The sequence below is a fragment of the Rhinolophus ferrumequinum genome, chromosome 25 (genome assembly GCF_004115265.2).
Source record: "Rhinolophus ferrumequinum isolate MPI-CBG mRhiFer1 chromosome 25, mRhiFer1_v1.p, whole genome shotgun sequence".
NCBI lineage: Eukaryota > Metazoa > Chordata > Mammalia > Chiroptera > Rhinolophidae > Rhinolophus > Rhinolophus ferrumequinum.
In genome coordinates this window covers 6,800,342-6,818,252 of record NC_046308.1, presented here as the reverse complement: position 1 = coordinate 6,818,252, position 17,911 = coordinate 6,800,342, and the positions used below count along the sequence as shown (strand labels likewise).

Sequence of the window (17,911 nt, the reverse complement as noted above, 5' to 3'; positions counted from 1 at the left end):
TATTGATGGTTTACATGGAGTCAAATATAGATTGGTAACCACCTATGTTAGGCCATTGAGCATCAAGCCAGCTCAGCTGATGAGGCATTGAGAAGCAGTTAAGACCATCACACCTGTCAGCTGTATACACTCCTTTTTCTTTCACTTTAGTTTCCACTGGCTCCCTTGCTCAGCAGTATGCGCACCCTAATGCTCCCCTGCACCCACATACTCCACATCCTCAGCCCGCAGCTACCCCCACTGGACAGCAGCAAGGCCAGCATGGTGGGAGCCACCCTGCAGCCAGTCCCGTTCAGGTAAGGAGAATCTCCAGGGCCTTGGCAGGGTCGCTCCCTCTTTCTATTCACTGCACGTTCTCTTCAGTGCCAGGGAAGGGGCCTGCCTCCTGGAGCCAGCATACAGCTCTGCAGACTGCCCCTGGGTGGCTGTAAGGCACATTAAAATACATACTGAGAATAAGATGATTGGGTAAGTTCTGGACATATCAATATTAAAAATCCCAATTTAACAGAGAGAATTTTCTTGGGACTTTATTTCATTTCTAATGTTTATATGATGATTTTTTTCTTCTTTTTTTTTCCCCTCCTGTTAGCCTGTTTAACCATTTTTGTTAACAGCAACAGTTAAGGATCTTTTTGACATCTGTCAGTTCCCTGGGGTAGTAGCCTTGTTTCACCTCTGCTTGGTTGAGGGTTGTAACTGCCAGGCTGAGAACCTGGCTGGTACCCCAGAAAGGAGGTCTCTGAACCGAAGGCATTCTCCCTCTCCCCCGCGCCGGCAACCCGCCCTGTTCTTACCACGCTGTCCATTGCCCCTCATCTTAGATGCGCCCAGGTGGACCCTGGTTTCATGTGCAAGGCTTGGCTTTGTGTGTGATCCTTAACTGCTTTTCATTACAGAAGTGGTTTTCTTGATTTTTTGCTATCACTTTGCAGCACCATCAGCACCAAGCCGCCCAGGCTCTCCATCTGGCCAGTCCACAGCAGCAGTCAGCCATTTACCACGCGGGGCTTGCACCAACCCCACCTTCCATGACACCTGCCTCCAATACGCAGTCGCCACAGAATAGTTTCCCAACAGCACAACAGACCGTCTTTACGATTCATCCTTCTCATGTTCAGCCGGCGTACACCAATCCACCCCACATGGCCCACGTACCTCAGGTAAATCAGCTTTAGCCAACTTTCTGCGAAGACCAAATAGAATACGAAAGTTCTCAGATAAGCAGCAAAGAGCCAGATCCTCTCCAAGCTAGGAAACCCTGTGTGTGATTTGCTTGTCTCCCCTTTCCTGCTCAAATACATGTGATCTGACCCCAAATGAATGTTTGTGTGGTTTTGTAATGGAATCAGTGAAGTTGCTGATTGGTCAGTCCTTTAACGTTTACCAGCTGAGACCTTAAAAATATCTTTGACTCTGGAATGCAACCCAGTCCTCCTTTCCTTTCTGTGTCTGCTTTGCTATGTTTACATAGCTTCATTGATATATACGTACATACATATATATATTCAGTCTCTTTCAGACACACACATGAAGTATGACAGGAAGGGTGGACCTTCACCAGTTCTCAACTCCTTAAGGAGTCTACCCCGGGCCTGTCAGTTTGAATGTTAGTCACATGAATTCCAGAGAAATCTCCACTTGTTTTCCATACATCTGCTTTGACCATATGTTGTACTTCTTGAAAGGGCTTGGCCTTGTACGTTGGTGCAGTGTAACTAGAAGCTGAAAGCACCCAGGTGTTCGCAGTTTTCTTAAAGAGTAGCCCTGGATGCACTTTGGAGCTCACTTCCAGTGTAAGCTTCTGAAGGTTGAAAGGTGTGGTTGCCATCTCAATGGTTGCTGTCTGCATCAGCTGCTGAGGAAGGTCCAATGCAATCCAGGGCCAGGCGGGATTGTCCTCAGAGGAGAAGGACAGCACTGAAGTTGGCTCTCACGCTGTCTTTGAGGCCCGCCCTGGAGCTGTGAAGGGTGAATCGGTATTTGATGTCTCTTTTTTGCTGCTTTCATAACAGCACACTTAGGTCGGTCTAAACGAGACTGCCTCCCTGAACTCTGTGTCACACAGTGTGCCACTGAGGCCCTGGTGTGGTGGGGGCTGGAAATGCGGCTCAGTGGGAGCTAACTGTCAGGGGGTGACCTTGTAACTAGAATTCCACAGCTCTGGGAAGTTTGGGCGTCCTCCCTGCCGAAGTGTAGGTTCTGTAGTGTGGCTCACTGCAGTGGATGATTTGCTTTGGATGGTGGGGAGGGGAGCTGGTTTGGTCAGGTGTGGGCCAGGACGGCGTGGCTGCATCAGGAGCTTCATGAGAGCTGGGGTCCTGTAGATGTCTAGGAGAGGCTGGCAGCTAAGTAGGTATGTGAACTTCCATGTAGGTTGGGGTTCGTAAAACCTCACTTTTTTGTGTTTTTGTGCTGAAAGACCAAAAAGGGTTAACAGGGAAGCCCAGATACGCCATAGGCCAATTTGAATATGGAAGAGAATGAAAACAGCATTTCATCATGGTCTGGAACTGCGCGCGGTTTGGGAGGCAGGAAAATGAGGTCTCTTCTTGGCCCTGCCAGGTTCCTGCAGAGCTGGGATCCTGCTGTGTTTGGGCAAAAACCTTCCCAACTTGACAGTGAGACCAGATTGAGCTCACTGTCACTTGGTACAGGGACACTGAGCTGGCCTGGATTATTTCTTATTACTCCTCCCCGTCTCACTGGAGGCGCTCACTGCAACCTCCTCCTCCTGCTGCCCCATCGGCCTATCATTCAGCACTAGAGTAAGGGGGCCTGAGTCTCTTCTCTCACTGCCCTGACTCTTCACTGAGGTGTGCTGCTCAGCAGGCAAGCGGAGGGGTGGAGTGGGGCAAGCAGTAATCCGTGGAACAGAATCTGACAGTCCCTGCTCATACTGGAATAATCTGCTTTCCTACTAGAAAGGAATGTCCTCTGTAAAAGTCCTTCAGGCCCCACCCAGAAGCCAGAATCTGAAGTCTGATTGCATGTAGCCTCCTGTTGAGAGTGCTGCCCTAGGATCAGGGGTCTGATGTTTGTGAAGACCTTACCCCATACGTAGACTCCAGTGATCAGAAATGCTGAAGGCTAGGACCGTGCAGCCCTGACTTACACAGGCTTGCTGGGGGCCTGCTCTCTCAGCCTGGCAGGATCTCTGCTAAAGGCCGAAGCTTACCTGTAGGTCAGTGGATGATCACTAGGGTGTGTCCGCAGAGAAAAAGACAGGCCTGAGTGCCCACTGTTGCCCTTTCCTGAGAGCCCCAGCCCAGTGAAAGGAACACAGTTGACATGTTGTTTAAGCTGGAGATGTTGCCTGTATGCGTAAAAGAGCTCTCTGTTTCAGGCTCATGTACAGTCAGGAATGGTTCCTTCTCATCCAACTGCCCATGCGCCAATGATGCTAATGACGACACAGCCACCCGGCGGTCCCCAGGCCGCCCTCGCTCAAAGTGCACTACAGCCCATTCCAGTCTCGACAACAGCGCATTTCCCCTATATGACGCACCCTTCAGGTGAGGCGTGTGTGTGCAGGGGCCGCCGGGCACCCCAAAGCATTCTGCTCGCACAGGTCGAATGGCAGGCAGGGCCAGCGCTTCAAGCCCCGCGTTTGAGAACGAGCAAGCCCCGTCCGAGTGCACAGTAGGGGCCGCGGCGATCAGTTCAGTGTCAGGGCCTGAGGCTTCCAGAGCCGAGTCTGTGTGTGTTCTGACGGTGCCGTGTTTGGCTGAGAAGCAGCAGCCGCATTCTGTCTAGCTGGTGCATGCATAGGGCTCAGTTGGCCTTCCTTGTTGACAGGCTGGACAGGGCAGCGTTTTCCTTCCTGAGTCCCAACAGTCTGACATTTTGGGGGGTTACCATCCAGACAGAGTTTGATTGTAGCTCTAGAGAATACTGATTGAGAAAGTGCTGTGTATGGATTGGTTTTGAGTGTAGTATTAGCTCCCACCTATGCCCTGACAGGGAGAGAACGCCCCGTGTTTGTGCTCTAATACTTGATGGCTGCCATGGCGAGATTTCAGTCTAACCTGTTCCTCTGAAAGCAATACTGGTGCTTGGCTAATACTGGGGCGGGGGTATGTGAAGGCCTGGTTTTCTAGCCCATGAGCAACAAGTCTTCCGGGAGTTTTATCTAAGGTGGTTTTATGTCTTACTGGTTTGTTTCTACCCATCCTCCCCTCCCCCTTTGGTGCAGATGGGATGGGGGGAAGTGAATTAAATTGTGAGTCTTGTTCAGCTAGCACAAGGATAGTTTACAGTCATGTGCTGCAGAGACACTAGGCTAATGTGCGGTGTTGCCAGTTTTCTGTTTAAATATTCACTTTTCTTTTTTACAGTACAAGCCCACCACCAACAGCAGTTGTAAGGCTGCCCTGGAGGAACCGAAAAGCCAAATTCCCTCCTCCCTTCTACTGCTTCTACCAACTGGAAGCACAGAAAACTAGAATTTCATTTATTGTTTTTTAAAAATATATGTTGATTTCTTGTAACATCCAATAGGAATGCTAACAGTTCACTTGCAGTGGAAGATATTTGGACCGAGTAGAGGCATTTAGGAACTTGGGGGCCGTTCCATAATTCCATATGCTGTTTCAGAGTCCCGCAAGTACCCCAGCTCTGCTTGCTGAAACTGGAAGTTATTTATTTTTTAATGATCCTTGAAAGTCATGAACACATCAGCTAGCAAAAGAAGTAACAAGAGTGATTCTTGCTGCTATTACTGCTAAAAACAAAACAAAACAAAAAATCAAGACTTGGAACACCCTTTTACTAAACTTGACAAAGGTTCAGTAAATTCTTACCGTCAAACTGACGGATTATTATTTATAAATCAAGTTTGATGAAGTGATCACTGTCTACAGTGGTTCAACTTTTAAGTTAAGGGAAAAACTTTTACTTTGTAGATAATATAAAATAAAAACTTAAAAAAAATTAAAAAATAAAAAAAGTTTTAAAAACTGATATCCAGTTAGTGTGTGTTTGTATAAGCTACTAGTTAATTAATATCAAGGCAGGAGGGCTGAGTTTGTGCTTTCTTTATCTCCTGGAAGGTTAGTTGTCAAATGATGTTTCTTCTTCACCTTTAGTTATGGTTCAAGGTATCTCTAGAAAAAGACAAGACTGATATTCTCTTTGGTGGATAGAGGTCTGCTTCAGAAGGAGGAAGGCTGGCCAGAGTTGGGCAGCGCTGAAATTCCACATCCTCAGCCTGATGCTGATTCTGTAAGCTTCCTTTTTAATATCTCCTGAACCCAAATGAGTGTTGTTAGTCAGAAGTTGTCCTGACTCAGGCATCTGTCTGTTTTACCAGTAGGGGGCAGGAGACACTTTTTAAAAACCTGATAAACTCAGAGGGCAGAAAAGATACAGTGATGTACACAGCAGGTTATTGCTATAGACTCATCCCCAATTTGTGGGGGAGGGCAAAGGGAAAAGCAAGTATTTGAGCAGGGTAAGGATTTTGTGGAGACCATAGTCATCATAATAGAACTTTTAAATAATTGTGGCAACAAATCAAGATTCTGAAAACTTTTTTAATTCACATATAGCAATTTGTACATTGTAGCAAATTTTGCATTATTCAAGAATAAGTTACTTATACAGTACATAAACAAGACATAAAAATTTGCCAAATAACCTTCTGCCTATAATGATAGAAGATGAATTCATTTTCTGTATTGTTACAATGCTCTGCTTGTTCCAACCAAACACTGGATGTCAGATGTGTCCTTGTTAAGAGGCAGTGGATAATATAAGTTCCTGTAACCTGTGGGAGATGTTAGAGCTCACATGACATTTGCGATAAGAGACTTAGCCCTGAATAAAAGCATGAAGGAATTTTAGGCAACCCTTAGGGAAGAGTTCAAGGCCTTGATTTTAGGTTAAGAAACTGTTATATAAAAATAGTGTTCTCTGGCCTACGATTTTAATGATTGCTATTCCTTTTTCCTACACGGTCCGGAAATGATCAAAGGCAGAAGATTTATACCAGATAAAGCCATATGGATTGCTGGTCTAAAATTCAAGGCAGGTTAGTTGACTTAATTCTTTGGTGCTGGTGACTGTTAGTAGTTTGTAAAAGTTAATTAAAGTCAGATTAAGGAAGTGATGGTGCTGGGAACAGTCAAGCTATCTTTGTTGTCTGTAAGTAGATAACTGATGGTTGCTGTCCCTTTGGCACTCAGAGCCTGGGTTCAGTGGAGGCTGCTGGCTTGGCCTCTTGCTGCCAGCAGTGGTCACATCAGGACTGGAAGGGTGGTAGAATGTGCTATCATCGTGGCAGGCCAGCTGCAGCCAGCAGGGTCACTGAGGGCATCAAGCCCAGGGACCCACTGCTCCCTCCTCCAGCTCGACCTGCTCTAGCACGAAGGAAAGGCATTGGTTTAGTGTCACTTCTTCCCAGGCCATTATGGGGTTTGTCAGAATGTATTTTGAACTATCCTGGTAACTCAGACGTGTTTAGAAAGGAAAAGTTTTTCTTGAACATTTTATACTGAAGCAGTCTGGAGGTGGGTGACTTCCAATTCTGTCAGAATCTGAGCTTGTACTTTGTAGCCAGTGGGTCACAGCTTCTGGTTTGGCACTATCTGAGATGTGTACGTTGAGACTGCTCAGGAGTGAGAGTGCCCCTGGCTTGAATATGTCATATCCCAAATGTGGAGGGAGGAGGGCATTTACTCAGTTCCTTTCCTGTGCAGACAAGGGGAATTCTGCACCAGTAGACTTGTCAGCATTGACTTTGTGATTAGTTTTCTCTTTAAAAAGAGACATTCAAAATAGTGCTCGCTCCCCTGGTTCACACTTTGCTTAATTAGCATTCATTACTTAGAGAAGCCTGCTTGATTTGTAGAAAATAAGGATCCTTAGAAATGGACCACAAATCTGGATCAGGGTTGTTATCTGCTTTACAAGCTCTCAAAACACCAGGAGTGTTGGTTCTAAAAGTAACGAGGTGGGCTACTTGCCTCTCCCCTCCCCTCCAAAAAAACCCCAGAAAATTCTAGAAGCAAATGTCTGACCTCTTGGAGTACAGAGAATGGCTAGAGGGAGCAGACCAAACCCTCACCCCAGATAAGGCAGTCAGTAGTCAGTTTTAGGCCAAGGTTTAATTTTAGCCTAAAATTGATGTGCGTCTATATACATGAAGCTGTGCTGAGCTGCCAGGTTCCCAGGAGCCACTTGGGTGAGCCTGGCGGCTGTACTGAATGGCTCTGCTGGCAGCCGGGAGCAGCTGACTTCACTCTGTCATGTCACTGTCCCCTTGTTTCTGAGCCTCCGCCCGGAAGATCTGGGAGGAGCCAGCTCCCCCTCACCCCCGCCCCGCGAATTGTATCACTTGTGAAAGTATAGATAGAGGATTGACCGCGGGCCCTCCCTGCCTGTTGGAGATGTGTCCGTGCACACACCTTCTTCATCAAGTGACGCAGTACCAGCCGGAACAGCACGCTGATTATGGGCAGTGAAAGGAGCTCCTCGTTAGCCGTGGCAGCAGAGGCCTCGCTTCCATTTTGGCTCAGGAATGAGTCTAAAACCTTGTGGAATAATTTAATAAGCCATCAGACGCTGGGGGGCTCCAAGCCAACCCTGTTGGTGAAGAATTTACTAGAAAGGCCCAGGAGCCCTTCTTCCCTTTTTGTTTGTCCGTCCTTTACACCTCAGTTAGTTGAACTCTCACCATAAAGCTGCTATAAACCAAACTCCATTTTATTCATAAGGCACCAGGGTAGAACTGTAACTTGCCACCCTCCTATTTCAGTAATTGCCTGAATGTCCCTGAAAGGGTGACACATCACTTCTTTACATTTAGGAAGGACAGTTGCTACTCAGCAGCAGGTGACTGTCCTGAGGACGCAACAGACCAGGAAGCCAGGCGTGCTGGCTCACACCGGGAACTAGTCAGGTAGGGTTTGCATAGCTGTCTGACTATAAAAATCGCATGGGTAGTAATTCAAACAGTGCAATGAAATAAGCAATGGTTTAGTTTTGAAACCTGAATTCTTTGAAAAATTAATTTGAGGTAAAATGTTTAAAATCATTTTTGACGTTTAACTTGTCCATCTGCTAGAGCTTTGTCCTAAGGCTGTGTCGAAGCAGGTTCAGGGTGGTCACCTATGGCCTGGGTACAGCAGAGGTGCCATGTGGACTGAAGCTACAACAGGAAAACCATAAGAGAATCCAGGGCTTGTTAGTGTTTTGGGCTTAAAGTCTGTCATCAGCTGTGACAGCGTCAGTGACGAACAAGTTTCCACTGCCAGTTCTGGCCCTAACCCCACCACCTCCTCTAAGAGTGATGGGGACCAGTCCTAGGGACCCAGGGGACCAGTCCTAGGGACCCAGGGCAGGAGCTAGAGGCATCTGCAAACAAGAACTACATCTGTAAACAATGAGAGAAAGACAGGGGGTAGATGAAGCTTACAGGAGGCCCTTTAACAGGCCTAATAGAAGGGTCACATCCAAACTGGAAGGAGCAGTTACCAGTGTCCCTTACATCTTTCTGAAAGGAAGGAAAGTTACATTCACAAGGTGCTCTCTTGCTTGCTGTGCTGGACCAGGGACTCCTCACCGCCTGTCAGAGAGGCGTGTACTGATTGTCAACAGCCCGCAGGTGGCTCCGGGAGGAGGAGTCCATCTCGTAGTCTGAGTCGCGGGCTCGGGTGGCAGGCTCGGGCTCCAGGTGGCGCAGGCTGTTGGCCAGTTCCTCAGGTGAAGGCACCAGGTGGAAGATCTGCTCGGGAGGCGAGGATCGGCCTGGGAGAGCCTCTGGGCCGAGCCCCCGTGGACAGCCAGAAGAGCTAAGGTGGGGGAGGCCCAGCTCTGAATCCCAGCGAGAGAGGGAAAAAGGGAAGAGGACCGTGTTGGAGGAACCTGGGGGACAAGGGACATAGACCACGCTGTCAGTCTTAACGGGGCAGGGAGGTGTTGGAAGGACACAAAATGAGTCCATGTCCCCAAGTTTGCAGCAAGCTTTTACCCGCTCTCTACCCGGGTCCCTGTGCTATCCACCCCCTTTAGCAAGGGCCATTGAGGTCACACCTGGTGGCTGGGAGACGACTACCACATAGCTGGACAGCCGGACGTCACAGGCAGCGCCGCACTCGAGTGGGATGGGTGAGCGCTGGAAGTGGTGGAGCATGTCCACGACCGAGGGGAAGTGAAGGTGCTGCACTCGGCACTGGCCCCGCTCGGTGAGCGACAGACGCAGGTGCTGCGGGGACAAGCCAGCAGGCTCAGGTGCTGGCCCCACAGGGCCTTCAACGGGGCGGGGGGGAGGGTAGCCCCACCTGCTGCGCCCCATACCTTGGCTATGCCCTGGAAGTTGAATGTGAGCACGTATTCCCCACGCCGTGTCTCACTCTGCCGTACCAGGAACACTCCGTGGGCATCAGGGCCCTGCAGCTGGACTAGCTGAGCTGCCTTCACTCGGGAGATGGGACCATGGAACCAGGGGTAGCAGGACAGGAAGTGATCTGTTTTCTGGCAGGCTGGGTCCAGCAACCCCCCAAGAGAAGCACCTGGTAGAGAAGATGCGTAATGTGACCCCCCTGTGGCTGCCTTTCATCCTGGGCTGAGGCTGGGCGCCGAGGTATGCGGAGGACAAAGGCTTGGACCACTCACCTTGGTTCAGGGAATCTGTGCTTCCCCTGGGAGAGCTCGCCATGGGGGGCTCGAGAGCTGGGGGAACGTGCAGCTCTGGGTCTGTGCTCTCCAGCCTGCTGGAGAAGAGGCTGGGTTAAGGCCCGGGGGGGGGTCGGGGTGCCAGGCAGAGCTGTGCCAGGAGTGGGGCCCTACGGGACTGGGGCCTCACCCTTGGCCTGTGCATTCCTGGAGCTCAGCCATCCATGAATTCAGCTGCTGCTCGTCTCCCACCTCAAAGATGATGTCTGTTCGGTCCTTCACCTGGTGGGGAGGAAGGGTATGGCTGTGTGGGACCCCTGCAGTGTGTATGTGTGACCCTCGGGTGTGGAAAGCTGTCACTCACTTTCAGCACGAAGGTGTAGAGATTGTCGGGCATCTCGAGGCGTGTGCACCGCCGGACCTCCTGGATGCTGGAGCAGGCTGCTTGGAGTTTGGGCTTGGAACTCTAGGAGACCAAGGTGGGGCAGTCAAGGCTCGTCCCTGCTGGCCCTTTGCCCCCCCCAGGCCTCTGTTTCTCTGCCACCTCCCCAGGGGCTTAGGGTGCTGCTGAGGAAGGTCGAGCATGCTGGCTTGCAGGAGCCCACGGAGGTTCTTGCCACTACCTTTTCAGCACTGTCCCCACACACTGAGATCCCCAGAAAGCTCTGTCGGCCCAGGGCCAACCCCTTCACCTGGACCTGTGGACACTGCAGCGCGGACACGTGTTTCTCTTCCCACTGGGGGAGCAAAGAGCGGCCTGGGCAGCTACATCACACTGGCTGCCTGACCCCCTCATCACAACCAGCCCAGAAATGGGCCACGAGGGTATCCGACCCCAGCCACACTCTGTAGTGCTGCCTGCCGGGCCCCCCGCCTTTGTCGTGCCTTTAGCTCCTCCCTCCAGTAGCCCCCCAGCAGTACTGCTCTCTCCTGGCCTAACAGCCCTGGAAGCAATTCTTGGTGAAGTCACTTGCCTGAGGAAGGAAAGATCAGGTTTTGAACACCTAGAACCTTAAACTCACTAATCTGTCAAGTCTCAGGACAAGGAGAGGTAGATTAGCGTACAGGGTTGGCAGAATGGCTTAGCCACAGGCTTTTGGGGCTTCTGCCAGTGTGCCCCAAGGGCAACAGCCTGGTACCGCTAGCCCCACTTTCTGCCAGCCAAAACCCATGTAAAACCGCGGATCCAGGCATCTCCCCTGGCGTCCAACAGATACGGGTTCAGAGTAGATGCGAAATGGTCCCCAATTCCTTTGCCAGCAAGAGCCCGCCCTTCTAGGTCCTGGCAGCCTGGATGGAGCAGGGGTGACCCTGTGGTACCTGATCCCAGAGAGCAGGAGGCCCTTGGGCACCCCAGGACCCAGGAGCCAGTTTTCTCAGAAGGGAGGTCAGCCCTCCACTGCCCCCCGTCTCCTCTGCCTCTTGTGATAAGACTGTTTCTCGGGGGGGGTTATGAGACGATCAATGGCTGCTTCCAGCAGAGGCCCACAGACAATACGAAAGGTGGAAGGAACCAGAGATGAGTTGGGGAATGCACACAGGAGGCCCAACTGGGTCCCCTTCACTCCATCAGCTCTTTTCCCAAGGGCTGGGAGACAGCCAGCCAGGCTTGGGTACAGCCCCTACTAAGCCAGCATGGGGTGGGGAGTTAGAAACAAGGCTTTGGGTGAATCCATCCGCCACCTGCTCTGCCCAGAAGGGCACATCTTAGCCAGGGGCTGCCTTTTCACAAGGGGTACGAGCCGATCCTCAAAGCCATCTGCCTAACCATGCTGTGGGCACGCAGGTACCAGGCATCGCTGACAGATGGATGTGATCGCAGGCCCAGGCTGCCTGCCTTCAACCCCCCTCCGTACCCCGTGGCAGGAGGGCCAGTGGACAACAGTGAGGTGAGAGGGCAGCCTGGCCAGGAGAGGATTGGCCAAACCGGGGCTCTTCCCAGGCCAGGCCCCCCCAGGCGGCCTTGGAGCTTCCAGTCCCGCCCTGGGTGTTGGACACAGCAGTCTAGGGAGAGTAGCAGCAACTCTAGGAGCCATAATGTGTATCAGGGCTCACTGCACGGTGGCACCAACGTCACGCATGAGGGAGCAGCTTGGAGGGGTTGCACAACCAGTAAATCCCAGCCCGAAGTAACCAGCTCCAGCCAGGGCACTTTCACCTTCCCAGTTTCTCTTCCACAGCCCCCACACCCTCATTTCTCAGCCTGAGAGTCAGATTTGGGGAGCACAGCAGTCTCGCACAGCCCCTGCCCGGGCACTGGACACGCCAGAGCACATGGGGCATGGGGCCTCTGCGCTCCCAGCAGCTTTCACAGTCAGCCAGCCTCTTCAGAGCCTGTTTCCTGTCTGCAAAATGGGTAAGGTATGAAAGGCGATTTCCTTCCTTCTCCTGCTCTGCAGTTGGCCCTGCCTGGCCCCCCACCCTCCCCGCCAGCTCCGGCCTCAGGATCCCTGGGAGGAAGTGGGCCAGGCCAAGAGGGGAACAGGCCTAGTCTCCCTTTCAGTTCCGCTCCGGGCCCTGGCCCCAGTCCCAGCCCCAGTGAGTGCCGAGATTAAGCAGCAAAGCCACTGGTTTCACTCTGAATGTGGGGCCCTCTGTGCCAGCTCCACCCCAGCAGCTGAGGAGCTGCTGGCCTGGCAGGCAGTGGTAAAGAGGACCCCCCCGCCCCGCCCCGCGGCCAGCCCTGGCTGCAGACGATGGTACAGCTTACCCTGGCTCGCATTCCTCTGCAGGGTGAGGTGGCACAGATTCTTCCCTGACTCCCCACAGCAGCCCTGTGTGAGTGCTGCCCCAGGCAGCTCATGTGTCCCCCAGGGCCACACAGCTCTACTTCTAGAGCTGGGAATCCCAGCCTGCCAAGGATCAGAGCCAGTATGTCTACCTGCTGCTGGTAGTGGGGACATGCCCGAGGCTTTGGCCAGATTGGAGGCCCACTGAGAGCATGAGGACAGGACAACCCCACCTGTGGCTGGTCCAGAGCAGGACTCAGGAGCTGGCCACTGTATGGAGGGACCTGTGGGTGCCTTTCTGATTGAGTGATGTGATGAGACCGAGCTGGGGCTGTGTCAGCAGCTACAGGAACATCTGGCGGCTTCAGGTCCCCTCCTCTCACATGCCCTCTATCCTACCTGCCTTGCTAGACTAGCAAGCAGCTGCTCTCAACACACCTCATTGTCACACTGTGCTCAGGTGATCGAAATGGCCAAACCACTCCAGATATTTGTGGTACAAGAAATAGAATGTCACCCACCACATCCTGCAGCATCCGCTTACTGGGGAGCAAGTCTTCTCAGCTCCTAGCATTAAAATAGCTGGCTGCTTTCTTATGGCTACTGTGACTCCAGTGGTAATAACCCATTTCTTTCTTTGCTGTGGCTGCTAGGAAGCTCAAAAACCAGCTGGAAGGACAGTTAGTCTATTCAGTGGACAGTAAAGCTGGGCAGAAACTTCCGTGGACTTCTCCATAACACCGGGCAGAGTTCTGGCTCTAGGTTTGTCATCTCACACTTTCGCAGGGCAACGTGGAAAGCTGTGCCTCAATCCATGGTTCTCTCAGACTCCCACTGACCAACGGTCCCTGTGCTCCCACCAGTGGCCTATGGGCCTGCCTGGAGAGAAGATAAGTGACGGCTGAGCCAGACCTTTCCTGTCTACCTCTCTGGGCCTTGCTTTCCCTCTTACCTTCACCTGCAACCGGTCCCACAACCTGCTGCCTGCCGATCCCTGTGTGCTGAGGGGCAGAGGGCAGGGATGGATGGCCCTTCCAGAGTCTTCTAAGGTAATTGGGCTGCACCCTACTCTGCCATGTTCTCACAACCATCTTGAGTGAGGCCTGTCACCATTCATACCCTGGAGACCCTGGCAGAGGGAGTGGCCAAGACCGCCCTGAGCTCCGGGTGCTGGTGCCCCCGCAGGAACGAAACACAGAGTTCCTGACACAAAGCTTCCGTTCTAGCCAGGGAGATGGATGCTCAACAGGAAGTAGACAGTAAGGCTAAGACAGGCAGGTGAGGAGGCAGTGAAGGGCCGACCTCTGTCGACTACGCTGAGAGCAGGGCTGAGCTTCCCAGGCACTAGGATGGCCTCGCAAAGGCCCTGCAGTGGGAAGCACATGGACACTTGCAGAGACGGACAGGTCTCGTGTCCCCCCAGAAGTCCCTATGGGGTCTTGGCTGGGGGAGTCAGCTGGGGCTTATTCCGAATGGCATGTGGAAGTGGCAGCTGGATGTGTAGATGTGGAGCGCATGTTGAATCCCTGGACAGAAGCAGGCCTGCTTGTGGGCCAGACCCAGCTCTGATCACCGCCTCCACAGGAAGCTGTGGGGAAGATGGCATCTAACTCCCCAGACAGCAAAGGGCCTGGCACAGAGAGCCCCACGGTATGGGCAGGCCAGGCCCTCACCATGGCCTTGTTCCATCCACTGTGCCAATTCTGGCCACTGAAGGGGCCCTTACCCTCCAGCTAAAACCTTGAGGAGAGACCGCCCACCACCTGGCATCCCGCAGGCCACTGCAGCCCCCTGGCAGTCTGTCTCTCTGTCACTCCTGTCCTACAATGAGCAGCAGTGGGACAGGAAGTAGGACATAACATGTGGCTAGAGGTCTAGGGCCAAGTGACATGCCTCTGCCCAGCACCCATGCCTTCAAGGTGTCATCTCCGGGGCCTGGAGCCGGGCTCTAGAGGTGCTCAGACGAGCCCTGGCCTGCCGCTTACTGCTTTGGTATCAGGATGGCATCAACCACAGCCTCAGTGTACACGGGGACAGTAAGTAGATCCTGCTGATGCACCAGGAGCGAGGGGAGGATGGGAGGTGGTCTTGGATGTGGGCCTGAAAACATGAAAGGCTTAAAGCAGGTTCCAGGTCCCTGTCTTAGACAGCCGGGTCCTCCAGAGCCCAAATGGGTGCAAAGAAAAAACAGATGAAACATCATTCTGGAAAATGCTTACTCAAGTCTTACTGATTATTATCAAAACACCAACCTAAAAAAACAAAGAAAATGCCCTGTCTTGTTCCAAAAAGGATTTTAGTCAGGTTACAGGGATATTCAGAGAGAGGGAGGGAGACAACTGCTAGAACACAGACCATAGTCCCACTTGCCACAAATTTGTCTCTGAGCTTCCTGGCAGCCAGTGCAAAGAGGGATTCTCCAAGAGAAGTCAGCTCTTGTGTGCAGCAGTCCATTAAAGGCTCTGGGAAGGACCAGAGCAGAGAAACCTGTTGAACCCATGTGTTCCCCAGATTTTGGCCACCTAAGGTCCTGCTCAGAAACCTCTGGGGCCTGCATAAGCACAGCGCAACAACCTCCCCATGGGGTTTGGGAATTAGTCCTGGCCTTCAATCGCAACTCTGCCTCAACCTCCTTGGACAAGCAACTCTCCTCCCCTGGCCTCAGTCTGTACTTTTGTAAGGTGAGATACTGTCACTACTGTGCCATGAGAATTTAGCAATACAGTGTATACAAAGGTGCTTGCAGTGAGTATGGAAAGGTCCAGGGTGGGTGGGGGGGTGGCACAAGGCAGGGATGAGCTTAGGAGCCAGTGTGAAGAAACATAGATTGCTCCAGAGCAGAAGCCCCTCCCTGAGGAAGCCATGCCCCGCTGTCCCGCCCTTGCCCACCCACTGCAGTCGGCTGTCACAGCTGTCTCCCCACCAATTGACTATGCACTCAAGAAGGCCTCCCTGCGTCCTCTCCATCTTTGTGTCTTTGGCAGGGCACCAAGTAAGTGGCTATAAGTGTTTGCAGAACACTCTGCAATGGGGAAGGTAGAGGGAAATGCTTTGGCAGATACAGGACTAGCAAGAGCCAGCACCCAGAGGCCAAAATCTACAGCCGAATCCACAGGGGAGTCAGCTGTGGCTAGAAATGCTAACAGACCCTTCATACCACCCTTTAGTGACTACCTGCTATGTGCCTGGGCTGTGTACCAGTGGCTTCTTGACTGTTGAATTCACGGGCCAGCACTATTTCAAAGATTTTCCAGTTTCACAAAAAAAGAGCATCATATCAAGGAAAAGGGGCTGGGAACAAGGGAGTAGGAAGGTTCCAGAGGAGAGAACAACATGGTGATACTCTGGTGAGAAAACCCTCACCACCCAGCTTTGGTCCATCTCTCTGGAGACCAGCAGCGGGGAAGCCTCCCACGAGCCCCCACAACAGCCCTTGAGGCTGGTGTTTTATCCGCACTTCATAAATGACAAGACAAGGCTAAGAAAACCTCCAGGGGCACAGCACAGAGAATGCATCACAACCAGGTGGCCTGGAGCTTCTGGAAGTGAACCTGTTACCACGGGCCCCAGGTGCCTGTGAAACCCACTGGCACTGAGGAGAGCTGGAGGGGGAGGCCACGCCCAACTCCTCTCCTCCTCAGGTCTCAGCTTGTGTCACCTCCTCAGGAAGGCCCTCCCTGACTACAGTGTCTAAATACACACAGTCACCATCACCTAACCCTTTTTACTTCCTTCACTGCATTTATCAACCTGTGAAATGGGCTCTGTGGGCACTTGGTCTTGCTCATGTGGCATCCCCAGCACCAAGCACAGTGCCTGGTAGGTCGTGGGTGCTCAATTTCACTCCTACAACAATACCACAGGACTTTTGTTTGCCAAATATCATGAGTGCTGGGGGCCGGGGGGCACAGGGTCTGGCCCCACAGCAGAGGACCCACTCCAACGAGGGCTCCGGAGGAGTGTGATCAGGGCGAGGGATGTGGCTGAGTCTCCCCAGGCTCCGGCTGGCCAGGGGAGAGGACGCAGATGGCTCTTCACACCCTACAACAGCACTGCTAGCAACCCCATGTCACAGATGGAGAAATCGAGCCCCCAAAGGCAGAATCACTTGTCCTGGCCACAGGGGGAGCCGAGTAGAGCTGGGGCTCGGACCGTTGTTTGCCCAGCTCCGGGGCCCACAGCCCATGCTCTCCCCCTCACTGCAGCTCTTGGCAAAGAAAATCTCCCCTCCTCCAGGGAGCCTTCTCTGGTCACATGGTGGTTAGTGCGATTCCTGTGCCTCTCCCCCTGCACAGGGCTTATCAGGTCCAGCCATAATTTCCTGATGATGCAGCTGCCCCCACCATCGGACTGGGAGTTCCTCTGGGGGTGGGGACAGCACCAAGCTGTGTTCCCAGCTGGGGCCCAGCGCCGGGTCTGGTCCAGAGCAGGTCCTTAGGGAGGGTTTGTCAGAGGGATGGGTGAGTAGCTGGGTGGGTGCCTGGGGCCCCAGCCCTCAGATGTCTGGGGCACAGAGGCAGATGTGGGGCGTGGTGAGTTATCTCACTCCCTTGTTCCCCAGCTCCTTTGGAGGCAAACTGAAGGCAATGAGCCAATCCCATGGACTGAACAAAGATTGGAACTACAAGCCACAGGTCACTTCCTTCCTCTGCCCGCAACCAGGGCCCCAAACCCCTACCCCCACAGGCCCTTCAAATGCCGGCTTCAGCCACTTTTTCTCAGTGTGACCCTGAGCAAATCACTTCTCTGCTTTTGTTTCCTCGTGTAAAACGGAGGTGACTGCAGAAGGTACCCTCTAGGGCTTCTGTAAGTGAACCTGCCTGTTGCCCGGACTCCCGAGCCCCCGGGAGCCAGAGCTCCTGTTTGGTCTGTCCCCTGTGGTCTTATGCTCCCAGTCCCCACGGGACCAGGAAAGGGATGAAAGAAGCTTCCAGAAAAGCCACATGGATCAGTTGCCCCCCTTTCTTGGCAAATGAGAGCCCCTCAGTGCCAGAAACAGACCTCCCCAGAGCCAGAGAGAGAGACAGACCCCCCAAATAGAACCGCTCTGCTCAGAAACAGGGTCCTATCATCTCACTTCCCTCTTCTGGGTCAGGTGGCACACCAGTTCACACCTTCCCTGAGTGGTGGTGTGGGGGTGGGGGCCAACCCACCCACTCTTGGACCCTAAGGCCCTAAGGAGGTGGGGGGGAGGGAATTAGCCCGAGGTGCTGGGACAGACGTCTGGAAGCCCTGCCCCCAGGTCAGACTCAGTGGCACAGTCACAAAGCCCTCTCTCAGAGACCACCCCCACACACAATCACAGTGACAGGGACACAAAGTCCTTCTTAGATGCTGGAGCTACCTCCCCCCCAGAGACAAACACCCTTAGCCACTCGACCCCCTCCTGACATGTGGGCACCTGAGTCAGGATGAGCCGGCTGTGCGGACAGGTGTGCACGTCTGCTCTGAGGCCAGCCATAGGAGGCGACACACAAGGTGGGGGAACCGCAGCTTAAGAGGGACCACCCCTGGAAGCCCCACACCCCCCGCACCCGTCATGGGCATGACTGAACAGGTGAACCAAG

The 17,911-nt window shown here is 52.9% G+C and overlaps 2 protein-coding genes and 1 long non-coding RNA gene across 25 annotated transcripts in view; 2 read left to right on the top strand and 1 right to left on the bottom strand.

Moving 5' to 3' along the window:
- The window catches only part of ATXN2 (ataxin 2), a 111,587-nt gene extending 106,625 nt beyond the window's left edge, over positions 1–4,962 (top strand). For 7 of the 21 annotated variants that reach the window (XM_033097366.1, XM_033097365.1, XM_033097370.1 and 4 more), the window contains 4 exons: positions 151–296; positions 936–1,163; positions 3,347–3,515; positions 4,338–4,920. In XM_033097366.1, coding sequence (XP_032953257.1) covers positions 151–296; positions 936–1,163; positions 3,347–3,515; positions 4,338–4,366 — 572 coding nt within the window. In that variant the 3' untranslated portion in view covers positions 4,367–4,920. Of the gene's footprint in view, positions 1–150; positions 297–935; positions 1,164–3,346; positions 3,516–4,337 lie in introns of all 21 variants that reach the window. The other 14 variants (XM_033097364.1, XM_033097363.1, XM_033097375.1 and 11 more) reach the window with 5 other exon arrangements.
- A 576-nt stretch (positions 4,963–5,538) lies between these two features.
- Positions 5,539–17,911, bottom strand: part of SH2B3 (SH2B adaptor protein 3) — a 37,831-nt gene continuing 25,458 nt past the window's right edge. Inside the window, exons 3-8 of one of the 3 annotated variants that reach the window (XM_033097683.1) lie at positions 9,980–10,081; positions 9,806–9,897; positions 9,616–9,713; positions 9,298–9,512; positions 9,034–9,205; positions 5,539–8,814 (exon numbers count right to left, since the gene is read on the bottom strand). In XM_033097683.1, the coding sequence (XP_032953574.1) occupies positions 8,570–8,814; positions 9,034–9,205; positions 9,298–9,512; positions 9,616–9,713; positions 9,806–9,897; positions 9,980–10,081 (924 nt within the window). In that variant the 3' untranslated portion in view covers positions 5,539–8,569. Of the gene's footprint in view, positions 8,866–9,033; positions 9,206–9,297; positions 9,513–9,615; positions 9,714–9,805; positions 9,898–9,979; positions 10,082–17,911 lie in introns of all 3 variants that reach the window. The other 2 variants (XM_033097681.1, XM_033097682.1) reach the window with 2 other exon arrangements.
- On the top strand, positions 9,997–15,077 carry LOC117017463 (uncharacterized). The gene is made up of 3 exons (XR_004422087.1): positions 9,997–10,094; positions 11,796–11,976; positions 13,131–15,077. It is a non-coding gene; the product is annotated as an uncharacterized LOC117017463 (long non-coding RNA).